Source organism: Diceros bicornis, chromosome 34, assembly GCF_020826845.1.
Source record: "Diceros bicornis minor isolate mBicDic1 chromosome 34, mDicBic1.mat.cur, whole genome shotgun sequence".
Lineage (NCBI taxonomy): Eukaryota > Metazoa > Chordata > Mammalia > Perissodactyla > Rhinocerotidae > Diceros > Diceros bicornis.
This window is the reverse complement of record NC_080773.1, coordinates 17,115,596-17,141,501: the sequence shown is the minus strand read 5'-3', so window position 1 is coordinate 17,141,501 and position 25,906 is coordinate 17,115,596. Positions and strand designations below refer to the sequence as shown.

The 25,906-nt window shown below is 53.3% G+C and overlaps 1 protein-coding gene across 7 annotated transcripts in view; it reads right to left on the bottom strand.

Annotated features, from left to right (window-relative positions):
• The window catches only part of POU2F2 (POU class 2 homeobox 2), a 32,646-nt gene extending 8,150 nt beyond the window's left edge, over positions 1-24,496 (bottom strand). For 4 of the 7 annotated variants that reach the window (XM_058529439.1, XM_058529440.1, XM_058529444.1 and 1 more), the window contains exons 1-6: positions 24,429-24,496; positions 16,762-16,827; positions 16,599-16,633; positions 16,400-16,456; positions 12,996-13,112; positions 29-134 (exon numbers count right to left, since the gene is read on the bottom strand). In XM_058529439.1, the coding sequence (XP_058385422.1) occupies positions 29-134; positions 12,996-13,112; positions 16,400-16,456; positions 16,599-16,633; positions 16,762-16,827; positions 24,429-24,495 (448 nt within the window). In that variant the 5' untranslated portion in view covers position 24,496. Of the gene's footprint in view, positions 1-28; positions 135-12,470; positions 12,750-12,995; positions 13,113-16,399; positions 16,457-16,598; positions 16,634-16,761; positions 16,828-24,428 lie in introns of all 7 variants that reach the window. The other 3 variants (XM_058529438.1, XM_058529441.1, XM_058529442.1) reach the window with 1 other exon arrangement.
• Between the last annotated feature and the right edge of the window lie 1,410 nt (positions 24,497-25,906).

Here is a 25,906-nt window from a genome sequence, read left to right as displayed (position 1 = left end):
GGGAGGCCATCTAGGGTGGGGGCCTTACCTGGCTGACTCTGCTGGGCCTGTGGCAGCAGGAACTGAGCAGGTGGCTGGAGGTGGTGACCCGGCACGAGCACCAGCTGCTGGAGCTGGAGGAGCTGCTGTATGTCCTAGCAGGGAGGGAGATGGACAGAAAGACAGCCTGAGTCCTGGCCTGGCTCCTCCCTCTGCCTCACCTGAGCCCCAAGGGGTGCTCCACAGCACAGGGCAGTACAGGATGGAGCACAGTCTCTGAACAGCATCCCTGTGCTAAGGGTCCCAGGAGGCTTCTCCCAGCCCCGGAGTACCGGAGAGTCCTCCCTGGGCCATCCTGGAGGGCTCACTCTTTATCTACCTTTTCTTTCTTGATGAAATGTTTACCTTGTCTTACATTCCCACGGAACAAATAGAATTGTTTAAAAAGGTAAATCAGACCAAGTCTTCCCTCCTTTTAAAACACTCCCAAGGCAAATGATATCATGTCTGGAATTAGCTTTAAACTACTCTAGCACATAGTGGGTGAGTAAATTGGTACAACCACATTGGAAAACTCTTTGGCACAGTTATGGGTTGAATTGTGTTCCCCCCTAAAAAGATAGCTTGGGATCCTAACCCCCAGAACCCAAGAGTTGGACCTTATTTGGAAATAGGGTCTTTGCAGATGATCAAGTTAAACTGATGTCATTAGGGTGGGCCCTAATCCAGTATGACTGGTGTCTGTATAATAAGGGGAAATTCAGACAGAGACAAACGCGCACATAGGGAAGACGGTGTGAAGAGACACAGAGAGAAGAGGGCCATCCACAAGCCAAGGAGAGAGGCTCCTTCCCTCCCAGCCCTCAGAAAGAACCAACCCTGCCAACACCTTGATTTCTGACTTGTAGCCTCCAGAACTGTGAGATAATAAATTTCTGTTGTTTAAGACACCCAGTTTATGGTTCTTTGTTATGGCAGCTCTAGCAAATGAATACAGGCACTATTTACTAAAGCTGAGCATACACCTGCCTTATGACCAGCGATTCCACATGGTGGAATATGTATATGGTGGGTATAAGCCACCATAAGTGCCTATGTCTGTTAACCAAAAGACGTGTACCAGAGTGTCCACGGCAGAACCATTGGTAATAGCCAAAACCTGAAGATAGCCCAAGTACCCATCCACAATTGAATAAACTGTGGTAAATAAACTGTGATTCAACGGAATGCTACAGCAATGAGAATGAGCACTCTACAGTCTACAACGACACACAACAATATAGACTTCCCAACGTCACGACAAGTGAGAGAAGCTGGTCACGACAGAGATGTCCTGTATGATTCCTTTTATGTTCAATTGCACGTTAGAAGTTTGGGAGGTGGAGACTGGAAGGGATCTAGGGGGATTCTGGGGAGCTGGCCATATTGAGTTTCTTGATCTGGATGCCAGTTGCATGGGTGTGCTCAGTTTGTGAGTATCACTGAGCTGTATACTTATGATTTGGGCACTTTTCAGTATTTGTTATACTTCAACAAAGAGATTTTTCTTTTTTTAAGGGAATAAGGCAGGAAAAGAAGGAGAAAAAAAAAATCAAGCCCCTCCACCAAAAAAAGTGAGGAGTAGAGATGAAACAGGATTGGCAAAATGCTGGTATGTGTTGAGCTGGGTGAAGGTACAAGCAGTTCCTTATATCATCTCTCTATTTTTAGGTTTGAACATCTCCAAAAGAAAAAGCAAAACCCCCTTACACACACACACACAAACACTCCAATGGCTTCTTGTAGCCCAAAGCAATACAATCAGAACTCTTCACCTGGCCTCTAAGGCCCTTTATACTGAGGCCTGTGCTAGTCTTCCTGATCTCAACTCCTACCTCAGGGCCTTTACACGTGCTGTTACCTCTGCCAGGCTGCTCTAGTTCTTACACTCCAGCCTACATCCTTCTTGTCACTCAGGTCCTAACACAAAGTCACCTCTTCAGAGATGCCCTCCTTGACCATCTAATCTAAACCAGCCCACTGCCACACCTCCCTTTGTCACCTTCATTTCACCTTCTTCATAAGACTTATCACTATCTCAAGGTATCTCTCTGTTTACTCTTTCATGGTGCATCAGCTCCACGAGAGCATGATTTTGGCAATTTTGGTCATCACTGTAATCTCAGCACCTGGAAGAGCATCTGAACCCAGTAAGTGCTCCACACATATTTGTTGAATGAATCAAGAGTGATGCTTCATAATTTACTTAGCAACTTTTATGTAGAGTTGAAAGTTATGTTACTTACAGTTACAATAGTTTTCCTTCTGGGAAGTTGGGGGGGGGGAATCCTCAATTCCTCCCAATGCTATTATTATTTCAAAGATCAATTTAATGTCCCAGGAAGTGAACAAACTGGGGGAAAATATAAACTTGACACAAAGGGCTCATTTCTCCAATATATAAAGAGTGATTACAAATCAGTAAGAAAAACACTAATGACCCAATAGTAATCTGGCCAACAGATAGGTCTGGTGACTGCCCAGCAAAGGAAATACAAGCAGCTCTGAATGAAAAAACATTCAGATTCACTCACAATAAGATAAACACAGCTACAACAGCACTGAGATACAATTTTTACCTATCGGATTGACAAAGATAACAATAGTGCATGACACACTATGTTGGGGCATGTGGGGAAACAAACACTCTTTCACATTGCTGGTGAGAGGGTAATTTAGCAATGTCTATCGAAATTGCAAATGCACGTACCCTTTGACTCAGGCACTCCATTTCTAGGGATTTATCTTAGGGATATACTCACTCACACAAAATGACCTCTCTAGAAGGATATTCCCAGCAGCAAGTGGTGTTTCAGCAAAAGAATGGAAACAAGCTGAGCGTGCAGCAATAGGGAACAGGTGAATGAATTAGGGTGGATATTTATGAGGGAATACTATGCAGACATCAAAAAGAATGCAGATGGGGCCAGCCAGGTGGTGTAGAGGTTAAGTTTGCATTCTGTGCTTCAGTGGCCCAGGGTTCGCAGGTTTGGATCCCGGGCGTGGACATATGCACTGCTGTCAAGCCATGCTGTGGGGTGTCCCATATAAAGTAGAGGAAGATGGGCACAGATGTTAGCCCAGGGCCAGTCTTCCTCAGGAAAAAGAGGAGGATTGGCAACGGATGTTAGCTCAGGGCTAATCTTCCTCACCAAAAAAAAGAAAAGAATGCGGATGCTCTTTGTGTCCTGATATGGAACAATCTCCAAGATGCCCTGTTGAATGGAAAGCTCAAGAGGCAGAACAGTGGGTATAATGTGCTACTGTTTGTGTTAAAAAAAATTATATCTAGGTATCTGCTTGGGTATGCACAGATTATATCCAGAAAACTATACCAGAAACTGGCAATGCTGTAAATCCTTCTATGCCTCTTGAATTTTGAACATCTACCTAGTCTAAATAAATAAATAAACAAATATCGTGTCCTGCCCCCACCCACCCAGTTGAACAGTCACTTCTGCTCAGCATCCCTGCTTTTCCAACCATTCGTCTTGCAGCATTCATTCAAGGCTGTTCCCTGTCCACCTGCAAAGGCCTCTGCTTTCTCCACGTGCTTTGGGAAGTGGACAGAGTACCCAGATGCTCCTGACCTCTCACCTTTCTCATTCTAGCTGCTAATCATCTAAGAATACAGCTTAAGGAGTTTGAAGTCCTAATGCTCTATCCTTTGAAACGGTGTCCAATCTGCCTTCCTTTTTGAGACTCCTCCGCCCAATAAAACTTGCATGGCTGTCTCCCTTCCACGTGTGGACTGACCCTGAAGTGAGTGAAACTTAGCATTTAGGGCCCCCCATTTACAATGGACACTTCCAAGACCCCATGCCTAATTTTGGTCTCATAATTTTGTCTTTTTCTTAAAGGCTCTGCAAATTGTATAAACTTAGGCCCCACAACACTGTACCCCCCTTGCTCTATGCTGCATTTCTCACAATGCATTGCATTTGCTTATATATGTTTTCCCTTGGCTAGACTGAAACTCAAGAAAGCATAGGTCATATCTTATTTTCTTGTATTCCTAATCCTTAAGAGGGCCTGGTAAGCCCCCATTAAATGCCCACTGAATTTAATCAAATGAATAAGACCAGAAATAAAGTCTCATTGCTAGTATTTTTTCTGATTTCCTATAACCCTTAGCTTGTTGATTAAAATACTTGTTAACTCCTGTCTCTCCTGAGCATGACACTCAGTGAGTGAAAATCCTTTTTTTCCCCAAAAAACCTAAAAGAAAGGTCTCTGCAGATTTATTTCTGAATCAGCAGAGAGAGGAAAAGGAGGGGGGGAAATGAATCCCAATTTGCAGTGGGGTCTCATGGTGAGGAGTCCAAATGAAAAACTTAACCACACCCCCATCCACCATTACTTGGCCCAGAAACTTGGGGGTCAGCCTTGATTCCCTCCTTCCCTTCCTCTCCCCCGTCCAGCCGATCCATCCACAACGTCCTACCAAAACGTTCTAAACCTTTTTGTGCTCTGGATTCTGTGCTGTTTGGAAAAACCTAGTGCCCCCTTCTCAGAATTAAAAAATGCATAAAATAAAATATATAGGATTTCAAATGAAATCAATTAGATTGAAATACAGTCATCACCTGACCTAGTACTCAACAAAAATAAAGTTTCCCTTGAAATAAAAAAAAAAAGAAATACAGTCATCAAACGTATTTTAAATTGTGATAATTAATGGTGATTTATGGGCTTCTTTACTAGCATGTTAAATAACAAGAACAAGCAATAGGTCTGATGACTACTATAATCTCATAGACAATATTTATGAAATCTGCAACAACCGTAGTAGAATATGGAAATATCTGTGATTCCATTGGCGACAAAGTCCAAGTACTGCCAATGCTACTGTGGTCTGTGGCCTACATTCATAATAGAAGGAAATGTTACATTTTCGGTTAGAGGATAGTAAAAATCGAGATGTAATTTTTTTCCCATCCAAATTCATGGACCACCCTCCACACTCCCCGCTGAATTCTATCCACAGACCCCTCTAGGGGTGGTCTGTGGAATCCAGGTTCCTGTTCTAACATATTAATTGAACCATAAAGCCTCCACTGGCTTTCGTGGCGTTTGTAATATGATCTAATTCCTTGCCATGGCCCTGCATGACCCGGCCTTCCTCACATCCCACAACTCTCTCACTCCCTAACTCTGCCACACTGGTCTCCTTCCTGTTACTGAAAGCAGAAAGAAGCCCCCAGCTCAGGGCCTTTGCTCTTGCTGTTCTGCCCTTCTTGATCTGCACATGACTGGCCCCTCCTCATCATTCAGGTCTCTATCAAATGCCCCCTCCTCAGAGAGGCCTCCCCTGACCGCCCGCTCTGATAAGGAGTCTTCCTTTTCCTCAGTCACTGTCTCTTACGTACATTCTTTTCTTTCTTTCATAGCAATTATCGGCTTCCTGTCTGTCTCCCCAACAAGAGTGGGTGCCAGCTCCATGAGGGCACGGACTGGTCTCCTTATTCCTCACTGTGTCCCCCATGAAGAAAGGTGCCTGGGCATGGTGGATGTTCACTAAATGTTTGCTGACTAAAGGAATTCAAGAACGAGAGAAACAGAGAAGATTCTGGGTGAACAGTAAGCTGGCTCAGGACTGGGGTTAGCCAGTAGGAGGCCCCATTTCTCCACAATCTAGAGGCAGCGAGGCAATCTGAAGCCACTTGGGGGCGTGTTACGACCGAGTCAGATGGTGGAGAAGTTAGCATAAGTAGAGAGACGCCAGGAAGGGCCCTGGCCAGGATATTTAGTGGATCATCTGCTCCGTCCCTAGCCCGTGAGAAAAACCAGAGGGCTAGCACACCTCATCAAAGCCAAGAAGGGAAGAGATCAATTCTTGCTCAGGGCTGTATTCTGATCACCCTCCACCCCAGTGCAAGCACCTAACAGGCGATCAATGAATTTTCAATGAACGAATGAGGTAGGACTGGTGGTGTTTCGGGGCAGACTGGCTGTGCTTTGCCACAGCTGGGGTCTTGACCACGGATTAGGGCAGAAAGCCTGAAACACAGTTTATAATACACATGAGTGAACTGCTGTGTAATCGCCCACTTTCCCGTCTGGGCTTGTTCCACCTGGGGGCAGGAGAAAGCCTTCAGAACGAACTAGAAGAGGCCTGGCCCAGAGCCGGCTGGCTGCCCCCGGCCCAGGTGCAGCCTCGCTCCAGCGCACAGGGCAGCACCCCACTCCCCCGCTCAGGCCTCCACGGGGGCTCCGGCAGCCACCACGACTGGCATGGTGCCGGTGTGCATGTCGACTCATTTGCCATCCCTGATGTGGCAAACGATGACCATTCTGGTCATCCCATGCTAAGACAGGGGCAGCCTAGGGTTAAGTCCAGAGTAGGGATAATAATATTTAATAACAGTAAATTATATTGTGATTGACTGTGTTAAAATGAGGACGGGGTTGTGTCAGTCTGCCCAGCGGTGAAATGGGCTGCCTGGGAAGGCAGTGAGCACCTGTTCTGGGAGCCAGCTGGGTGAAACTGCACCCCCACCTGCCCAGAACAGTGCGGAGGGAGTTCCTACACTGGGGGGGGAGGTAGACTAGAAGGGTGCAAGGGTCCCTTCCAGCTGAGAACCTTAGGAGTTTGAATCTTGGCCTTCTTGCCTGCTTCTTGCTGTGTGACTTGGGGGAAGCCACCTCTCCCTTCTGGGCCTCAGCCTCTTTAACTATGATGAGGCACAGGGTCCTAGAAAGACCCAGGCTCTGGAGACCGCCAGAAACCTGACTCTGTCCTTCACACACTGTGGGACCGTGGGCAGTCCCTCACCCTCTTTAAGCCTCAGCTTCCTAAGGTGACACCTCAATAATTCTTACCTCATGGGGCTGTTAAAGGAATTAAATGGGACAACACATGAAGAATGCTTAGCCTGATCTCTGTTCACTTAATAGTAGTGACTAATAATAATAATAATAAATGGTAGTCATTATTACTGTCATTTCCCTCTCAGGGCCTCAGTTTTGTCATCTACAAAATGGGGATAATAAAGTCTAACTCTTTGCCGGGTTGTTCTGAGGCCTGAGTAACATTATTATCCACAAAGCATTCTGGAAATCACAACATACTCCTCAAACACGAACATCTGCTACCACTTTACCCTCATGTCTCCCCCATCATGTCATCCCACCAGACCATGAGCTCTCGAGGGCAGGAGCCCTATCTGGCTGTCAATTCCACCCTCTTCCTGACAACTCACAACTCCCAGTTCCCACCCAGACTCTCCGCTGAGCTTCAGCCTCCAATATCCATCTGCCTATTTGATGTCTCCACTTGGATGATCAATAGACTCTTCACACCCTGCCAGGTCCAAAGTGAAACTCCTGGTTCCCCAGCCCAGCCCTCCAAAACACCCTCTTCCTTCCCTGTCTTCCCCAACTCAGGAAACCACCTCACCACCACCCAGGTGCTGAAGTCAAAATCCTGGGAGTCATCCTTGATCTATCTGATCCATACAAAATAGCATCCCGGACCCCCACCATCACCCTCATCTCCCACTGGATGCCTGGAACGACTTCCCACTGAGCTCGTCGCTTCTACCCCTGTCTCCCACAGTCCATCCTCCCCGCAGCAGCTGCAGGGAGCTTTGTAAGGGGTCAATCGGGTCAGGCCTCTCTCCTATTTAAAACCCCCAACAGCTTCCCATCATACCTAGCATACTTTCCAAACTCCTTGATCTGGCCTATGAGGCCCTGCAAAACCTGGTCCTGCCTGCCTCCCCGCTCACCTCTTACTTGCCCCCTACGCTCACTCTGCTCCGGCCGTACCACCTTCCTCTGTGCCTTGAACAAGCCTAGCAGGTTTCCACCTCAGGACCTTTGCAGTTGCTGTTCCCTCTTCCTAAGCTCTCCCCCTGGCTTCATCATGACTGACTCATACACACCTCGGCTCTCAAAGGCCACCTTCTCAGTGAAACTTTCCTGACTACCCCACTAAAAGTGGCTCCCTCTCTCTGACAACCCTCTGTTTCATTTTCTTCATCACACTTACTCTAAAACTGTCTTGTTTTGCTGGCTTGTTTACTTGTTTACTGTCTGTCTCCTCACTAGAACATAAAGTTCTCAAGGGCAGCCACCTCTGCCTTGTTCACAGCTGTCCCCTTGGGGCCATGAATGGGTGTCTGGCATACACAAGGTACTCAATAAGTGCTAGTTGAATGAGTAAACGACTATGATTATTCCAGTCACTCCACTAAGGGAAGCTCTAAAGGGGCGGGGGGGGGAGCATGGACAGAGGTGACCTGTCTCTAGCGTGGGCTCTTCTATTCAGCCCCGTCCCCCCGAGGTTGGCCCTGCCACATGGTGCCCAGGAAATCCCGGCGGTTGGGGCAGAACAGCACAGAACAGAGAACCATCAACAGGGAGAAAAGATACCTGCATGTGGATCGTGTGTTATAGCCCATGCTACATCATGCTAAAAATCCAGGCTAGATGAGCAATAGCAGATGCTAAAAACCCAGGAGTCGTGGAGTGACCGGCACACCTCAGCTCACTCCTGGCCTCCAGGGGCCTGTGGGCATACTGACGACACACCTCCAGGTGGGTGGTCTGGCTGGCCTGGCACCCACTGCCCCTTCTTCAAGAGGACCCACCTCTTCCTCCTGGGGACTTGCCCTCCCCCACTCTCAGGTCACGGGGTCCAGATGGGGCTGACCCCACCTTCTCAGGCGTCGGGGGCACCGACTCAAACCTGGCCAGTGGGCGTGTTTTATCTCCCTGGGCAGGGTGGCCGCAAGTCTAGAAGTTGGCACCCATTTTGCCTGCCCCAGAATGAAAAGGCAGACAGATCCCTGGGGCCAGGTTTTGATGTTCCAGGCTGGGCCTTTTCAGTGATCTCAGCCAAATATTCCTTTCTCTTTTTCAGCCACCTAGAGTGGCTTTGGGCCAACACCCCCTCCAGCTCATCCTTTACTGTCTTCCACCGCTGGCTCCCCCCCCCCAACTCCCTGAGCCCGCCATGCTCTCTCACTTCGCATTCACCTTTCCCATGCCTGGAACCCCTTTCTCCAGCTCGTCCACCTGGTAAACTCCTACTTGTCCCTCCTTGTTCAGATATCCCCTCCTCCCGGGAGCCTTCCCTGACTCCCTGAGACACAGGTCCCCTTTCTTTTCCCACACACACACACTCCCACCAAATCAAGTAGGTTTCCCTGGGAAACCTTTATTCGCTAGGTCTTACCAGCCGAAAAGATTTTGTCAAGCTTTATTTGCTGCGGTTATATTACGAAATAGGGATTTTTTTTTCGCTCTCCAAATACAAAATGATGTTTTAACAGTTAATGTAAATTTTCAATCAATGCCTACCTCTACCCTAGACAGTCTGAATTACTCCCCTGGAGAGATGTCTTCCCTACCCTTGATTGAAAAGCTGCAGCAAAACATCCCTCATTGATTCAGTAAACATCCATGCAGCCCCCTCGGTGGAAGGCATGGTGCCGAGCGCGGGACACACAAATTATAAAATTGTGTTAAAATCGTCCCTTTATCTGTACAAGCTAGAAAATGCAGGGAAGGTTCCTGCCAAACTGTTTAACCGACATTACTTTGGAAGCTGGCGTTAAAGGGACGGACGAGGGACTTTCCCTTCATACTTTATGTAACTTTAAAGCGATAGGGTTTATGGGGGCTTTTAGCTTTCTTAGTATTTTTCAAGTAAGACATTTCTCAGTGGTTTGTTGTTGTGTCTGTTTCCCTACAAGACTGGGAGCCCCTTGGGGGCAACGCTAGGTCTGAGTCACTCCTAAGTCCTCATCTTCCTGCCAGGGCCTGACACTCAGGGGGCCGGGAGATGTCTGTGAAATGATAGCAGGACAGAGCCGAAAAGGCACAGGAAGTGGACTCAGCCGCACGAGACACAGGCTGAGGAGAGGGGTCAAGCCCAGGGCCGGGGACAGCTGTGCCTGTGGTGGGCAGCTAGGGTGGCAGGAACATGGTCCCCACTGCAGCCCGGACCTAGCATGGTGCCCGACATATAGACGGACGGGACAAACATTTGTCTATTGGGGAAATGAGGTCACGGGGTGACAGAACTCCCACAAACAAACTTGGTCAGCTTTGCATTTGCAGAGAACAGGCAGGGGAAGATCAGAGCTGAGGGAAGCTGGGGCGGGAGGAGCAAGAGGAAAGGGCGTGGCAGGGAGGGGTTGGAGGAGACCTGGAGAATCAGAGCCTGGGCGGATAGCAGGTGGCAGAGAGTTGGCCTGCTGCTGCTGGGGCCTGTGGGGGCCTGGGGGAGGTGGCTCTAGGAGTGTACGAAGAGAAGGAGAGTCTGCCGCTCACGAGGGATGATGGCCTGGCTGGATCTACACTAGGCTGTCCTGTCCCTCCTCTCTCCCTCTAGTCTTTGTCCCTTCAACAGATATTTCCATGGGCATATTTGGATGCAGCCCTGGGTAATCGGGGCTCTGGCAAAAGGAGAGGCCCGGGCTGGGGGCCCCCAGAGGAAGCAGGAGGCAGGAAATCAAACCAGCTGGAGGGAGGGAAATCACTGAAGACTTCCTGGAGGTGTGAACTCCCAAGCTGGGGCTTAAAGGATGAAGAGGAGCTAACCAGGTAAAGGGAGGGAGCTGACTTCCAGGGAGGAAGGAGAACAAGAGCAGGGGCACCTAGCGAGGAGCCCTGAGCCTTGGTGTTGCTCAGTGAGGAGCCGTGTGTGCTGTAAGGCAAATGGAACACCTGCTGGGGTCTCTGGCAGCCATGGTGGGAGGGAAACACGTCCAGGGAAGGAGAGCTAAAGGCTGCAGCCGGGATCGCGTGGTTAGAGCCCTGGATTCCCAGGCCGATTCTGCCACTTGTGCTCACAGTGTGACCTGGGGCAGGCAAGTCACTTTGCCCCTGGGAGCACTGGCCGTGGTGAGGATTTGTGAGTTCAAGAGGGTCACTGTTAGCACAGCGCCTGGTACAAAGGCAGCACCAACAGGCTCTAGTTACTGTTGCTGGGACGAGCCAGGCATTGGGAGCCTACATTGGAAGAGCTGTCACCGAGCAGCAGGCACAGGTTGTTCTGTGTGTTTCTACAGAACCAGGCCCAGCAGCAGGAAGCTCTAAGGAGGCAGATTCCAGCTCAGCGTTAAGGACTGTCCCAAATGGGAGTGCTGGTCAGTAGTGGAACGGGTTCTCTGGAGGCTGAACTCTGTCAGGGGAAGAGCCACTGTGTCAGGGACACAGCTCTCTTGTGTAGACAGCGCCTGGCCCAGGGGTTCCGTGGAAGGAGGTGGGGAGAGAGAGAAAGAAACGATCCGAGGAACAGTCATTATGGGAAACACAGGGCTACGGGAAGTTAAACAGGTTTCTGTAGGACTTCTCAGGACCCTCACTGCCCTGGAGCACGGGCCACAGACTCAAATGCTTACAGAAACCAGGCAGACAGCACAAACGGGTGTCATGGGCAGGTGTGGACGGGGTGGGCTGGAGAGAGCAGGCCTGGGAAGCCTGCCCAGCTCCTCCCTGCTCCTGCTGGTTATCCTTATGGGAAACCTGTTGGCTACCGTCATGGGTTGAGTTGTAGTCCCCAAAAAGATATGTTGAAAGTCCTAACCCCTGGTGCCTGTAAATATGACCTTATTTGGAAATAGGGTCTTTGCAGATATAATCAAGTTAAAATGAGGTTGTTAGGGTAGGTCCTAATCCAATGACTGGTGCCCTTATAAGAAGGGGAAATTTGGACACAGAGACAGACACGTGGAGAGAAGATGGCCAGATGATGATGGAGGCAGAGATTGGAGCGATTCATCTACAAGCCATGGAATGCCAAGGATTTCTGGCACCACGAGAAGCTGGAAGAGGCGAAGAGGGATTCTCCCCTAGAGCCTTCAGAGAGAGCGCAGCTCTGCCGATACCTTGATTTTGGACTTCTGGTCTGAGACAATACATTTCTGTTGTTTTAAGTCACTCAATTTGTGGTACTTTGTTCTGGCTTCTCTAGGAAAGTAATACAGCCACTAACTCATGATTCAATGTATACTGGAAGTCTCCAGAAAGGAGAGAGAGGATGCAGCACTTCCTAACTCAGAGATCACAGGCCCCTCTTCTGAAAGAACATCTCGATGAATGGGCCCAGGATGCGATGTGGGATACTTATGCTGATTCTCAGCCTTTCGTTTTGCACCCACACAGGTATCATTCATGGAGGTGACTCCCGGTTTCCTCAGCTGTAAACTGAGGATAACGCACCAACCTCCCAGATGGCTATGGCTGTGAACCCTCAGCGAGATGCATAGAAAGTGCTTAGCCGGGCACTCCATCATGTGGAGGATGTCCCCCTTCTGAGCCTCGCTTTACCCCGCTGAGAGATGGGCGGCAGCATCTCCCAAGCCTTCCTAGGGTTGCTGGGAACTGCCTGGCACATGGCTGGTGATCAGAACGGTCCATGTGGACCAGTCAGCCCCCTGCACACTCCCGGTTTCTGTGGTCCTCTGCTGGAGGGAGCGTGCTCCTCGGGCTGCCCTTACCTGTGCTGTGAGCTGGATGGGCTGGGACAGGGTGAGCTGTGGGGTCCCGGGGGGCTGGCTGGCAGGCTGTGGTGGTGGCAGGTCACCTCCCCCAGAGGAGGCTGGGGGCTGCGAGGTCGAGGAGGAGGCAGAGGAAGAGGAGGAGGAAGAGGAGGAGGAGGTGGAGGAGGCGGCAGCGGCAGCGGCGGCGGCAGTGGACTGCTGCACGGCGGCGGCCAGGAGCTGGGCCTGCGCTTGCTGCAGGAGGAGCTGCTGCTGAGCTGGCATCAGCGCCGTGAGCTGTGGGGCGGGCAGAGGCAGCAGGGGCCGGAGGAAGGGCGTGGGGAGGAGCAGAGAAGGCAGAGAGGGGTTAGTGCCTGAGCCAAGCGGGTTAGGGGGCAAGTCTTCCAGGAGGACGGAAGAGGGCAAGAGGTAGTTGTGAGAAAGTGGCCGTGGCCCTGGCGGGACACCCCATGCCACCAGTCCTGTAATAGATGGGAGGCGGCTGGCCGGCGTCCTCCATCCCCGTCCTTCCCCGGTACTTACCCCGGCTAGCTGGCTGCCCGTCAACATGAGTTGGGCCTGGGGCAGATGTGGCTGAGTCGGCTGGGGGGGCGGGGGTGCTGCTGGGGCTGAGTCGCCACTGGGGTCTTCAGCCTTGATCTGGGGGGGAGAGAGGCAGGGTCCGGGACCCCAGAATGTTAAGTGGAGGCCAGAGAGAATGCCCACCTGTGAACCAAAGAGAGGGCACGTGTGTGGCAACAGCAACCTCGGGCTGGCACAGGAGGAGAGGACTGGGATAAAGACACCAGACCCAGTGCTGGCCGGCCTGGGGCCTCAGGCCACCCCTCTGGCCTCAGTTTCCTCATCAGTTGGATAGGGCTAACACATCCCCTGCACCCAAACTCCCTACAGAGGAGGATCACCTTTGGAAGGCACTTTTCTCCTCTTGGGTGTCAGTTTCCCCACCTGTAAAATGGGAAATGATGCCGGTGGGGGCCCCAGGACACCAAATAAGGGAGTTCTGGGTCCCACACCCCTCATCTGCCTCAGCCAGAGGTGCCCAATGAAGTAAGACTGTATTAGAGGGGCCGGCCCGGTGGTGTAGCCGTTAAGTGCGCACGCTCCACTGCAGAGGCCCGGGGTTCGCCGGTTTGGATCCCGGGCGTGCACCAACGCACCACTTGTCAAGCCATGCTGTGGTGGCGTCCCATATGAAGTAGAGGAAGATGGGCATGGATGTTAGCCCAGGGCCAGTCTTCCTCAGCAAAAAGAGGAGGATTGGCATTGGATGTTAGCTCAGGGCTGATCTTCCTCACAAAAAAAAAAAAAAAGAAAAGAAAAAGACTGTATTGGAGAAAGGGTCTTGGGGTATTAAAAATAATCACCACCTTGGAACACAGCTCATGAACTCAAGTGCACATGAAAACAGGCAGACAGGTGAACGCGGTGACGTGGGCAAATGTGGATGGGGCGAGAAAGCCTGCCCACTTGAAGGGAGGCCTGTGCAGCTCCTGTTCTGCTCCTTCTGGCCACTCATTTCAAAATCTAAAGCAAAAACACCAGCAGGACCCCCAAAGCACTTCTGAGGGCCAGATGTGGCCCAGGGCTGCCGGCTCTCAGCCTCCACCCCGGGAGTCTGCCGAGCCCCGCCTCCTCTCTCTGTGCAGGATGCCAGTGCATCTCGCATCCAACACATAGGATAGACCAGCATAGAGCAGTCCTGGCCTCCTTCCTCTCCCAGATAACAAGCCAGACGAGTCTGTTGGTAAAGGACACGTGGGGGTGGGAGGAGGCATGACTTGATGGATCACACGCTCTCAGGCCCGGGGGGTGGACATTAGAGATCATCCTTCAGCCCAATGTCCCAGCACCATTTCACAAAAGGAGGTCCAGAGAGGGAAAGCAATTCACGAAAGGTGACACAGCGGCTTGGCAGGGGCGTGGCATTTGTAATGCAGACTGAGATGAATGGACAGAGGCTTGGGAAACAAATAACAGAGTGAGTGGTGTGCCCCAAAGTATGGGATATGAATGTCAGAAAGTTTAAGGGGTACAAAGACGAGCATGAAACAACAGTGGTAGAAGCCAGAGCAGCGGCTGTCCCTGGCTGGGAATTAAGGGCCTTCTGGAAGTCTGATCGTGTTCTGTTTCTTGATCTGGTGCTGGCGGCATAGGTGTTCAGTTTGTGAAAATCCACAGAGCCGTACACGGAGGATCTACGTGTGTGTCACATTTTAATTAAAAGTTAAAAAAAACAAACATTGCGGGCCGTGGTGAGAACACTATTTCTCTTCTAGGCTCCTTCATTCTTTTTGATTCTCTTAAGAAAGTCTCTGTTAGGTGCTAGGATGCCCCCAACACTGGCTAATCTCCCCTTTTAACAAACGGAGAACAGGCTTCAGGTTTAGATCCTTCAGCAGGCAAGAGTCTCTGGGTACATTTTAATAATCATTGTATTTATTTCCATGGCAAGTGATTCTGGTTTTCCATTCGTGAAATTTCCATTTAAAAAACGTTTATTTCAGCTGTTGAAAAAGCGAGCCAGTTCATGAGCTGATGATTGTTGAAGCTGACTGATGGGTACCTGGGGGTTTATATTCATTGTACTGTTCTTTTTACTTTTGTATCTGCTTCACATTTTCCATAATAAAATGTTTTTAAAAATTGAGCCAATTAACAAAATTATGATGTAAACAATTGTACACAGCAGTGTGTGGATTTGTCGGAAACCGTGATGGGAGCACATGAATCACTGCACGGAGGGAAAGACTGACACAGAAGAGATGGAGTGAGATGGAGCGGAGAAGAGGACGCAGTATGGACGGAGACCCGGAGTCAGAGGCCGCCACCTTCTCTGCCTCGGGCTTTCCCGGGGCCCAGGCCAGGGAAGGGGAGTGAGAGCCTTTCCTTCCCTGGGCTCCATGGTTTCCCCACGGAGAAGCAGGGCTGCTGTGGGGCAGGAGAGGCTGCAGAGATTCGGCTGAGGAGGAGGGGGTAGGGGTGACGGACACATGCTCCGTTATGCAGGCTAAGGCCAGAGCAGAGCCTAAGATCAGAGGGAAGGAGGTCAGAGCCTGAGCCCTCCCCAACTTGGGCCCTGTCCAATGCACTCAGGACAAGACACCCTCCCACCGAGCAGCATCAGGGCGCACCAGCCGCAGAAGGGACCTCAAAGGCCGTCCAATCTGACTGTCCCCCGCCATGTTAGAGAAGAGGAAACTGAGAAGCCCAGAGGGGGGAAGTGATTTTCCCACGGTCACAGAGTAGTTCCCGGCTCCCCATCCCATCCCTCTGCCACCTTTGCACGCTCAGGAGTCCTACCCATGGCCCCTCTGCCCCTGCCCTGCATGCTGCCTTCAGGCCACTGGACCTGCCAGCTGCCCCCAGCCAGGCTGGAGGGTGGAGACCTGGGCCCCAGACATCCCAGGAAGCCCAGCAGTGCCCAGCAGCAGGGCCTCATCTGGATTTGGGATTTGCTCTATCTGGCTGCTTCCGGCCTCCCCCTCATCCTCTACTACGATAACCCCACAGCCTACCTCAGTGGGTCTGCCTCCTCCAGCCCCCCAGCCCCCTGCCCCCTGCTGGCCCCCGAGTGTGTGTTGGGGGGCGGGGGGTGGGGCAGGCCCCTGTTCGGTCAGGGAAGTTGGGATGGGGGCGGGGCCCGGCTTCCTGTTGTTCATCGCCCTGGGGCTCTGGGGGGGATTTCCCTGGCCACCCCCACCCCCCAGGGAAGGGGAAGGAGCCTGGGTGAGTCACAGGCTTGGGGCGGGAGCCCAAGGGTGAGAAGGGGCGGGAGGAGGCTTGTCACCAAGGTACCAGGGCTCAGTGCCCTCTCAGACCCTGGAACCCCAGCAGGGGTGCAGGACTCTCTCCCAAAAGTCAAATGCCACCTATCACAGGACACCTCTCCCCCTTCCCCTGCCCTTGCTGTTCTGACAGGTGCTTACCTTGGTGCTGGGGCCAGTTGGGGACACGGAGAATGGGGAGGTCTTATTCTGGGGGTTCTGTGAAGAGAAAGTTGGGGTAGATGATGGGAACAGGGAGATGAAGCAGCTTCTGACACCCTGTTCCTCCCCTGCAGAGCCCCCGGGGCTCTGCTCCCTTCTCCCCATGCCCACCCCTCCTGCTCATCCACTCCCTTCTGACCTGATGGTTAGTGTCTGGTCCATTTCTTTCAGTGTCTGCAACAAGAGGGAAAGAGCGAGTTGTCACCCAAAGGCTGAGTTGTCATCAGCCACCGCAGCTCCCCCAACACACCTGCCCCCACCCACGGTGACCCTCTGTCCTCCCTGCTCCCTTCCCCACCCACCTGTGTGCTCTGACGGGGAGTCCAGACCTTGCTTCTCGGCCTCCAGGGGCTTAGACATTCTTATTTCTGGGGACAGAGGAGGGACGCAAGCAGGGTGAGGGAGTGGAAGCCAGGAGCGCTCTCAGGTCCCTCCTTCAGCACCACCCCAGCCTCTCCCCAAAGCCCCCCTCACCCCTGCCACCTTGCAGGTGTCTCTTTCCAGGAGAGATGCTCTCCATTCGAGGCCTCTGCCCTCCTCTGTCAGGACAAGAAAGGGGCCTTCAGGCCTTGGGGATCTTGCCTGATCCTTTCACCCCTCCAGAAGGTAGCACAGGGAATGTCAGCCCCCGTGAGGCGCTGAGGAAGGGTGGGGGGTAGAAGGTGGTCCTGAGAAGGTTTCCGCTGCCCAGGAGGAGGTTGGTGATGTTCCAAAGGAGAGAGTCAGCCTTGGGCCTCCTCCTCAGGCGTGCCGCCCAGGCGCCCGTCCTGCCTCACCAGGTTTCGGGTGAGGCATGTTTTCCACTCTGAGTGGGGCCTGGGGGGTGTGAAGGGACTGCAGCATCCCCAAAGGAGCGATTCTGCAGATCTCTGGGTGTGATTCAGCCGCCCTCTGGCCCCGGCCGCCGGCCCACCACTTTCCCGTCCACATCTCACTCCCACCTGGCCCCCCTTCTTGCATTCAGCGCACAGGCCTAGCAGCCCCATTCTGATCTCTGTAACTCCAGCTCCAACTCCATCCGCTCTGCCCCTGACAGTGTCCTCAAAGCTAATCCTAGACTTTATGGTTGAACCCCAACTGCACACCCAAATCCAACCTAGATACCCCGCCCCTACAAATGCAATCCCATTCTAGAGTTCCATAGACGCAGGAAGTGAAAGGAAGTGGCCAAGAGGAGGTGGCAAGCTGGCAGCAGGGAGCACAAAGCAATGGCAACAAATGCCCTGTCCTCAAAGCTCTCTGATGCTGATAATGGAAAGGTGAGTGCCAAGCACAGCACTAAGTATAATTCAGAATTCACATGAGCAGTTGGTGCTAATATTACCCCCATTTTACAGAGGAGGAAACTGAGGCACCAAGGGAGGCATCACCCCCCCAAGAGGACAGTGAGACAGCAGAGGTGCCCCGATTGGACGCCCAGTCTTCGTGACTCCGGGGTTCCCGCTTCTGATCAGAACTGCTATGGTCTAACGGACCCCAGTGGTGACTTCCACCCACCTCATCTCCAACTGTCACCGCAACCCAAGCTCACCCTGACACCCACTCGAACCCAGCCCTTCCTCGTCCTAGACCTCCACACAAATCTGAGCCTCTGCCTGACCTGTTCTCACTCGCCTTCCCCATCCTGAAACACAGCTCCCGTCTAGATGATCCAAGACCTTGATCTGACCTTGACTCCCAACTCGGCCTCAGACCTTACTCATGACTCTGACTCTGACCCAAAAGTCTCCCCCACAACTCACTCCAAATCCCCACCTGCACCTTGACCCCATCCTATCAAAGGAGCTGTCCAGCTCTAGTGTGGTCTGTACCCAAGATACTTAAAGAAGGCCAGCTAAAGAGAGAGCTGGGACGCCCTCAGCAACTGAAAAGAACAGTCCAGGAATTTTGCAACTGAGGATTACTCAACACGAAATGCCGCTCAGGTTTAAAATTCCTGATTCTGGAGCCAGTGGGAGTGTAAATCGACACACTGCCAGTGGGAGTGTAAATTGACACGCAGTTAGGAAAGCCGAAGAGGTGCCCCCTCCCTATGACCAGCACGTCCACTCCTGGGCGTCCACCCAAGAGACGGGAGCGTCCTGCCCACCAATGCCCTCGGACACCTTTGTTCCCAGCAGCCTTTTTGCATTGGCCCAGAACTAGAAATAACTCAAGCCCCGTTAATGGAGAAAGGGTCAACAAAATGTGGTATGTCCCTATGATGAAATACTCTACAGCAAGGAAAAGAGCAGACTCCTGCATCTCACACACACCACTGAATCTCACAGACCTGACACCAAGGGAAAGACGTCAGACTCAAAAGAGGACAGGCAGCAGGACTCCAATTACGCGAAGGTCAAAAACAGGCAGGATGGTACCAGGTGATCAAGGTCAGATTAGTGGGTATCTTTGGGAAAGGGCGTGAGGAAGCCTGCAGGGGGGTGGAAATGTTCTGTATCTTGATCTATTCAGTGAATACAGGGGTCTATACATACGTAAAAATTCATCAAGCTGTACACTTAAAATTTGAGTGCTTTACTATATGTACGTTATGTTTTCACACACACACAAAATATTTAAAAGCTAAAAAAATTAATAATAATAAGGCAGAACATAGTCCTATTAAGGCATAGGCTGGTGTGGTAGGGGTGGGGAGTAGGTGCCCAGGATGCTGCAGGAGCTCAGGTCCTGTTTCCGGGCACTGAGGATGGGGCACCGAGTGTCTAATTATCCCGAGATATGCAGGAGGACGCAAAGGGAGCCAGGGGATGAGGTCTCACTCCAGACTCTAACTCGCCCAGACCTTGGCCCTGCTCCAGGCAGCCGCTAACGCTTACTTGGCCCTAAATCCCACCCCTCCTAGCATCCCTGCCTCCTCCTTTGCCCCTCTCTCCGGCCAGGGTCCACAGGGCCCCAGGGAGATCCCTTCCACGCCCAGCACCCCCTGGCCCTGAACCCTTCCTTGGCTTTCTACTTCCCTAAGAAAACACCAGGCTCCGAGGTCTGGCCTTCTGGGTGTGGCCTCTGCCACCCTCCACTGCCTGTCTCTTGCCACTCATGCATCCCGCTCTTCAACCACACCAGGCATCTCCCTCTGCTTGGGGGTTCTGCTTGATGGGGAGTCCAGACCTTACAGGTTCTATACACCCTGCCCAGCTGGTGCATGCCTCTCTTGCCTGTGGACCAGGGCAGCCTCTGACCTCACCTCCACCCCAGAGAGTCCGTGCTCATCCTTGACCTCTGTTATGGGCTGAGTTGTGTCCCCCAACATTCATATGTTGAAGTCCTAACCCCCAGTAACGTCAGCATGTGACTTTATTTGGAGATAGGGTCTTTGTTAAAATGAGGTCATTAAGGCGGGCCCTAATCAAATATGACAGGTCCCAATCTCCCTATAAAAAGAGGAGATTGGGACCTGTGTCCCAGACACACACAGAGGGAAGACCATGTGAAGACACAGGGAGAAGTGGCCCTCCCAAGCCAAGGAGAGAGGCCTCAGAAGAAACCAACCCTGCCGACACCTTGACCTTGGACATCTAGCTTCCAGAATTGCAAGAAAATTAATTTCTGCTGTTTAAGCCACCCAGTCTACAGACTGATAGCTCTAACAAACTAATACAGCCTCCCACAGTAGTGCCTTCCCACTGTCCTAGTCCTGAGTCTGCAGGGCAGTGGCTGTCTGTGTGCTGGTCCTTTCCCACAAGACCAGGGGCAGGCCTGGTCTGACTCATCGCTGTGTCCCTAGCATCACTCAGCCCAGAAGAAGAGGTTAGAAATGTTTGCTGAATGTCCCTGCAGGTCTGTCTCTTACTTGTTCCTCCCTCTGTCCTGCTGTCTCTCTGCCATTTAACAAATGTTTCCTGAGGCCTTGGCATGGGCTGGTCCCTCTGCCAAGAACACTGTTCCCCACTCTGTCTACCTGACGACTTCCTACTCATCCTTCAGGACCCAGCACAGGGTCAGTCCTCTATGAAGTCACCCCTAATCCCCTAGAGACCTCCACCTGGTCCCTCCACCTGGCTCCTTCTGGCCTGGCATCTCCCCTTGCCACTGTCCTAGAGGCTGTAGCCATCTGGGCCCCAGTACGTCTCGCCCATCAGACTAGGGCCCACCCCCTCAAGGCCTGGTCTGACTCACCTTAGGGTCCCCAACACTGCCCAGCACAGGACGTGTGGGTTGAATGAACAAGAGTGGCCCCAAGGCCCTCATCTTCCTCCTCCAGGCCCTTGCCTCTGCTCTTCTCCCACCTCTGGGGACCATTTCCTTCTCTATTAGCAAACTCCTGCTCCTCTTTAAGGCCCCAGCTCACATGACACCTCCTCTGTGAGGTCCTCCCTGACTCCCCAGGTGTTTGGTGTCTCTCTTCTCTGGGGTCCCCCTGCCCCTGCCCCTCCTACACCTTGATCACCTGGGCAATGACTCCCCACCCCACACTGTGGGCTCCTTAGGGCCCAGGCTAGAGTCATCACTGCACAAGCTGGGACTGTGTCTTTGCAACGAATGAATGCATGAAAGGGTCCCTGACAGACCAGGACCCAAAACTGTCCCAAACAAGGCCCCCTCCCTGCTGTCACCTGACACTTGACCCTCAGCCCCAACCCCCAGGCAACTCCTTTAAAGTAAACCTTTAAGGTTTACCTTAAACCTTACCCCTAAACCTTTAAGGTAACCTGTCCTCTGCAGAGATAGTGGCTGGAGATGCAAGGGTGGTCTGAGGGGAAATTTCCACCACTGTTTCCCTTATTCTCCCTAATTCCGCCCCCCTTCCCCCTCACTCCCACACAGCCCGTGCACCCCGGCAGCAGTTGGCTGCCCTCCATCCAGGCCTCTCTTGCTCTGGTTTCTTCCTCCCCCATCAGAGCCCAATCCAAGAAAAGGGTCTCATCAAATCACTCCCACCAAGGATGAATAGGGGCCTCCATTTCCACCACAGACTCAAAGCCAAATGATGCCTCAACAGCAACTTGAGGGCATTGGCAACCCATCAAAGGCCCGCTGAAGCCGCCCATCCTGCAGGCTCTCAGCCTCGGCCCAGGCAGGGCTGCCGCACTGCCCCCCTCTCCACCCTAGAGAAATACTGATGCCTACTCCCAGACACTCTGATTTCATCGGGACAGGGTGAGACCTGGGCATCTGGAATTTTAAAAGTGCCCCCAGTTTATTCTAATACGCTCCAGCCTCTGGGCGTCTTCAGAAGCCCCTCTCAAACCCATATCGCACAGAAAGGTTGGTTGGTGATTTACGGTCATGCCCTCCCTTCTCCCACCCCAGGCAGTGTGTAACTTTTTAGTGGAATGGGCAGGGAAAAGCAATGCAGAACTCTACCAGGCCCCTTGAATCTCACCATCCTTGAGTCAGACCCACCCATGGCTGCCCACGCCCCTAGACTCACACCCGCTTGCCCGACTGCCCCAGGCCTGGGACTCTGGGTCCCCTCCGCCCTTCCCACCCCTCCCTCGCCCCTCCCTCCCCGGACTTTCACTTCTCCTCTGCATTTCCCCCAGCCGGTTTTAGCAGACTTGGGCCAGCTTCTCGTTAGCACTTACCGAAAATGGGGCTAAATATAGAGGGCCCAAGGGCTGCCCCTCACCCCTCCTGGCCCCGCTTGGCCTGTCCCCTGGGTCCCCTGCCTCCACAGCCTGCTTCAATCAAGGCTGTGGCCTGGGAGCCCCTGTGGGCAGGGTCTGCGCTGCCGGGAACCTCTGTGGGCCCAGCTGGCCCAGTCCTGGCCTTCTTAGGAGCAGCACCTCACACCCCACAGCCCCACAGCTGTCCCTGGGTGGCCTCAAGGGAGTGAACACTTCTGAGCTGTCAGGAGGGAGGGATGGAAATACGGGCAGCAGACACAACAAGAGAGGTGGCCCCACAGCTGTGCTGACAACAGGCAGGGGCTGCCACACAGCACACACACCACAGCCAGGCAGGGCCCCAGACATGGACGGAGACCATGCAAACACACACAGGGACAGGTGTGCTCAGATCCCAGACAGGAATGTTTGCCCATGAAGACACATGCCCAGACACAATGACATGGGCAGATATGCAAAACACATGTTCAGACATGCGTGTGCACACCTGCACTTACACTCACACACCAAGTCACACCCAGACATGCACACACACCCCAGAGTCACTCACAGACAGACATACAGATACAGATGTGCATACACACACACCCAGAGTCACTCAGAGACAGACACAGATAGACACAGATATGCAAACACACCCCCCCAAGTCATTCAGATAGACACACACACACAGACGGGCACACACTCACACACCCAGAGTCACCTCCTCCTGGGAGACGGCCAGGGCAGACCCCTGAACCCAGTTCACAGATGTGGAGCCTGAGACCAAGCAGGACAAGTGATCTGCCCAAGGCCACACAATATATTAATTCACGTCCAGGCAGCAGCACCCAGGACAGGCCTCCCGGGCAGGGCAGTTCTGTGAAAATGCCAAGTAAGGGGTCTAACCTGGTGCCCAGCATGTATGAGGCCCCCATTCAACCCCAGACAGGGATGAGTCAGTGGTGGAGCAGGCGGCATGCGTGTGCAGATGCCCTGGATCTCTGTGTCCACTGTATGTGCACACACATATACATAGTTGCACACACGGTCACCTCCATAAATAATCATATGTCATCCTGCAAGTAGTCTTCCAGTTCAACTCACCTCCTTTATCTTGCTTATACCCACTCACCCTTCACATCTCAACCCAGACATCTCCTCCTCCAGGAAGCCCTCCCTGACACTCCACCACTGAATTGGGCAAATCTTCTGGGCTCCCACAGCCCCCCGTGCCTCCTGCATCCCAGCCCTGACTCCTCTGCCCGTGTGTCCTCCATTGTCTAATGACAGGTCTGTCTCCAGCACTGGACTGGGGACTCCAGGAGGACACATCTGAAGCTGCCTTTTCCAGTTGTATTTCCAACACCCAGCACAGAACTGCTCAATAAATAGGGTCACAGAGATGCTGCATACACTGAGACACACAAGGTGGCAAACGCCAAACCAAGACTCATCCCCACAGACACCCACGAATGTGACACATTCCCACAGTCATGCCTGTACGGCCGCAAATGAAACCATCATGAAGTATTGACGCTTGCCGAGTTCCAGGCACCGTGTTAAGCATTTACACATATTACTTCATTTAACTCTCCCATCAGCACTGCCGAGAGATGAGTATCACTATGCAGAGATAGACGCATTATACCAAATGAGCCGACAAATACAAATTGCCTTGTACGGTGTCTGGCGCACAACGTTCGCTCAGTCAACTGACATTTGGTGGGGGGAGGCAGTTCATAAGCACACAAACATATAATAAATTTTCAGGCAGTGATAAGTGCCATGAAGAACAGACAAAGCAGGGCCAGGGGACCAAGAACGGAGCACGGCGGGATTAGTTGCCAGTCTAGATGCGGTGGTCAGGGAGGGCCTCCCTGAGGAGGTGACATCTGAGGCGCATGAAGTGAGGAAGTGAGCCAACTGATCATTGCCAAGGCTACCCCCACAATGCCATCCATAATGGCCCCTCACACACAGACACATGTCAGTCACACCCAGAAGACTCAGAACCACCGCTCACATACATGTACACAGACACACACACACTCCAAATGCAACAATGCGGCCTTTTAACCTCCTTGCGGCCCCCACCCAAGGAGCACTCATGCTGCCCACCCACTGGTCCTCCGTGTAAGAGCCTGCTACCAACCTCAGACTCTATCCTCCTCCCCCAAACCCCTCAGAACAGGGCAGCAGAGGCGGGGAGAAGAGGTTGGAAGCCCCCCAGGTGCGGATGTGGAAGGGGAGGGCAAAGAGGAGCTGGGAGGTGGGACCCAGGGTGGGAAGCCGGGAGCTGCTGAGGCAGAGTGAAAGGGCAGAGGAGACAGCTAAGGAGGAAGAGCAGGGAGGGTCAGCGATCGGCACAGCAGGACAAACCCCAATGTGCTGCCGGTGCTGCGGCTCCGGCCCCTTACCTGGAGCCCCCATGCTGGAGTGAACCATGCTGCCCGCCCCGCAGGGCTGGGGGAACAACTGTGTCATCTCCCCGCCCTCTCTGGGGGCCAAGCCCTCTCTGCCGGAAGTCACCCAGGGAGGAAACCACAGGGTCCGCCCCCTTCGGAAGGGAAAATACCGTAGCCCCAAGGCCCACCCCAGCAGCCAGCGGACCCCAAATCATGTGTGTGTGTTGGGGAAGTGGGGGTAGTGGGGCACAGGGCAAGCAGGCTGGGAGAGCTGACTCCTACAGTTGCTCCTCCAGGAGGCAGCTGCAACAGCTACCCCAGCCTCCCGCCTCCACGGGGGCAAACACATCTGGAACAGGGCAAGTGGGTCTGGGAGGAGGTGGGCCTAGAACAGCTACACTAAAACACCAGCTAGAAGTTTTCGGGGGGGGGGGGGGCTTTCTCAGTGCCAGGCCCTGCATCTCGCACTTGACAGGCTTCATTTCTTGAGGCATCACATTTGCCCCATTTTACAGACGAAGAGACTGAGGACCAGAGAGGTGAGGTGGCCTTCTCAAGAGCCCAGAGCCAAGAGCGTTGAAGCCACGAAGCGCAGGAGGAAGAGGTGTTCGCGGTGGGTGTTCCGCTCGGCTGTGGGGAGGGGGACCCAGCCGCGCACCTGTCCGCAGGTGTGGCGTCCGGGACCACCACTGAGAGGAAGCGGTGCCCGTGGGCAGTGGCAGTGCGGACGGCGGGTCGGGGCCTTGGCCGGGAGCGGCAGGGAACAAACGTGGGCGCCCAAGGCGGCTCCGGCGGAGAGGACCACCGGGTCCCCTAGCTGCCCAGTGGCCCTTAGCGCCGCGGCGCTCCGGGCCCAGCGGTTCTCTCCGCGCCCGCCAGAGGGCGACAGCGCCCAGCCAATGGGCCGGAGGGCGGGGCCGGCTGCGTAGGAGGGAGCCCCTCCCTCTGCTCCCCTCCGCGCCTCCCCCCCCGCCCCCGCCCACGCTCCCGCGCGCACACCTGCGAGGGTCACACAAAGGCGCAGGACTCCCAGCGCACGGCGGTGCAGACAAAGGCGCGGTTGAGCTCGCTACCCTCTTTCTCCTCCCGGCGCCCGGTCCGAGGCTGCCAGGCCGCCTGGCGCCTCCAAACAGCCCGTCTGCCGCCCCGGGCCCTGCAGGACTCGCTGCGCCCCATGCTGGGGGACCCCCAAACCACACGCGCGCACAAGGACGCCTGGACTCACCCACACACACACACACTCAAGTATTTCTACACCTGGACCCCAGCACTTCACACACACGTGTGCACACGCAGACACACGGAAACACTCCTCTATGTGCACAGGCCCCAACACCAATCCTCCCTACCCTCCATTGGTCACTCCGGTACAGACACCCCCTCTGCTCCCTCACATGGACCCACGAGCACAAGAGCACATCTACACATGTGTGCCCAGACACACCTCCTGGCCATGTGTGCCCATACTCACACCCATGCACTCCCACGCA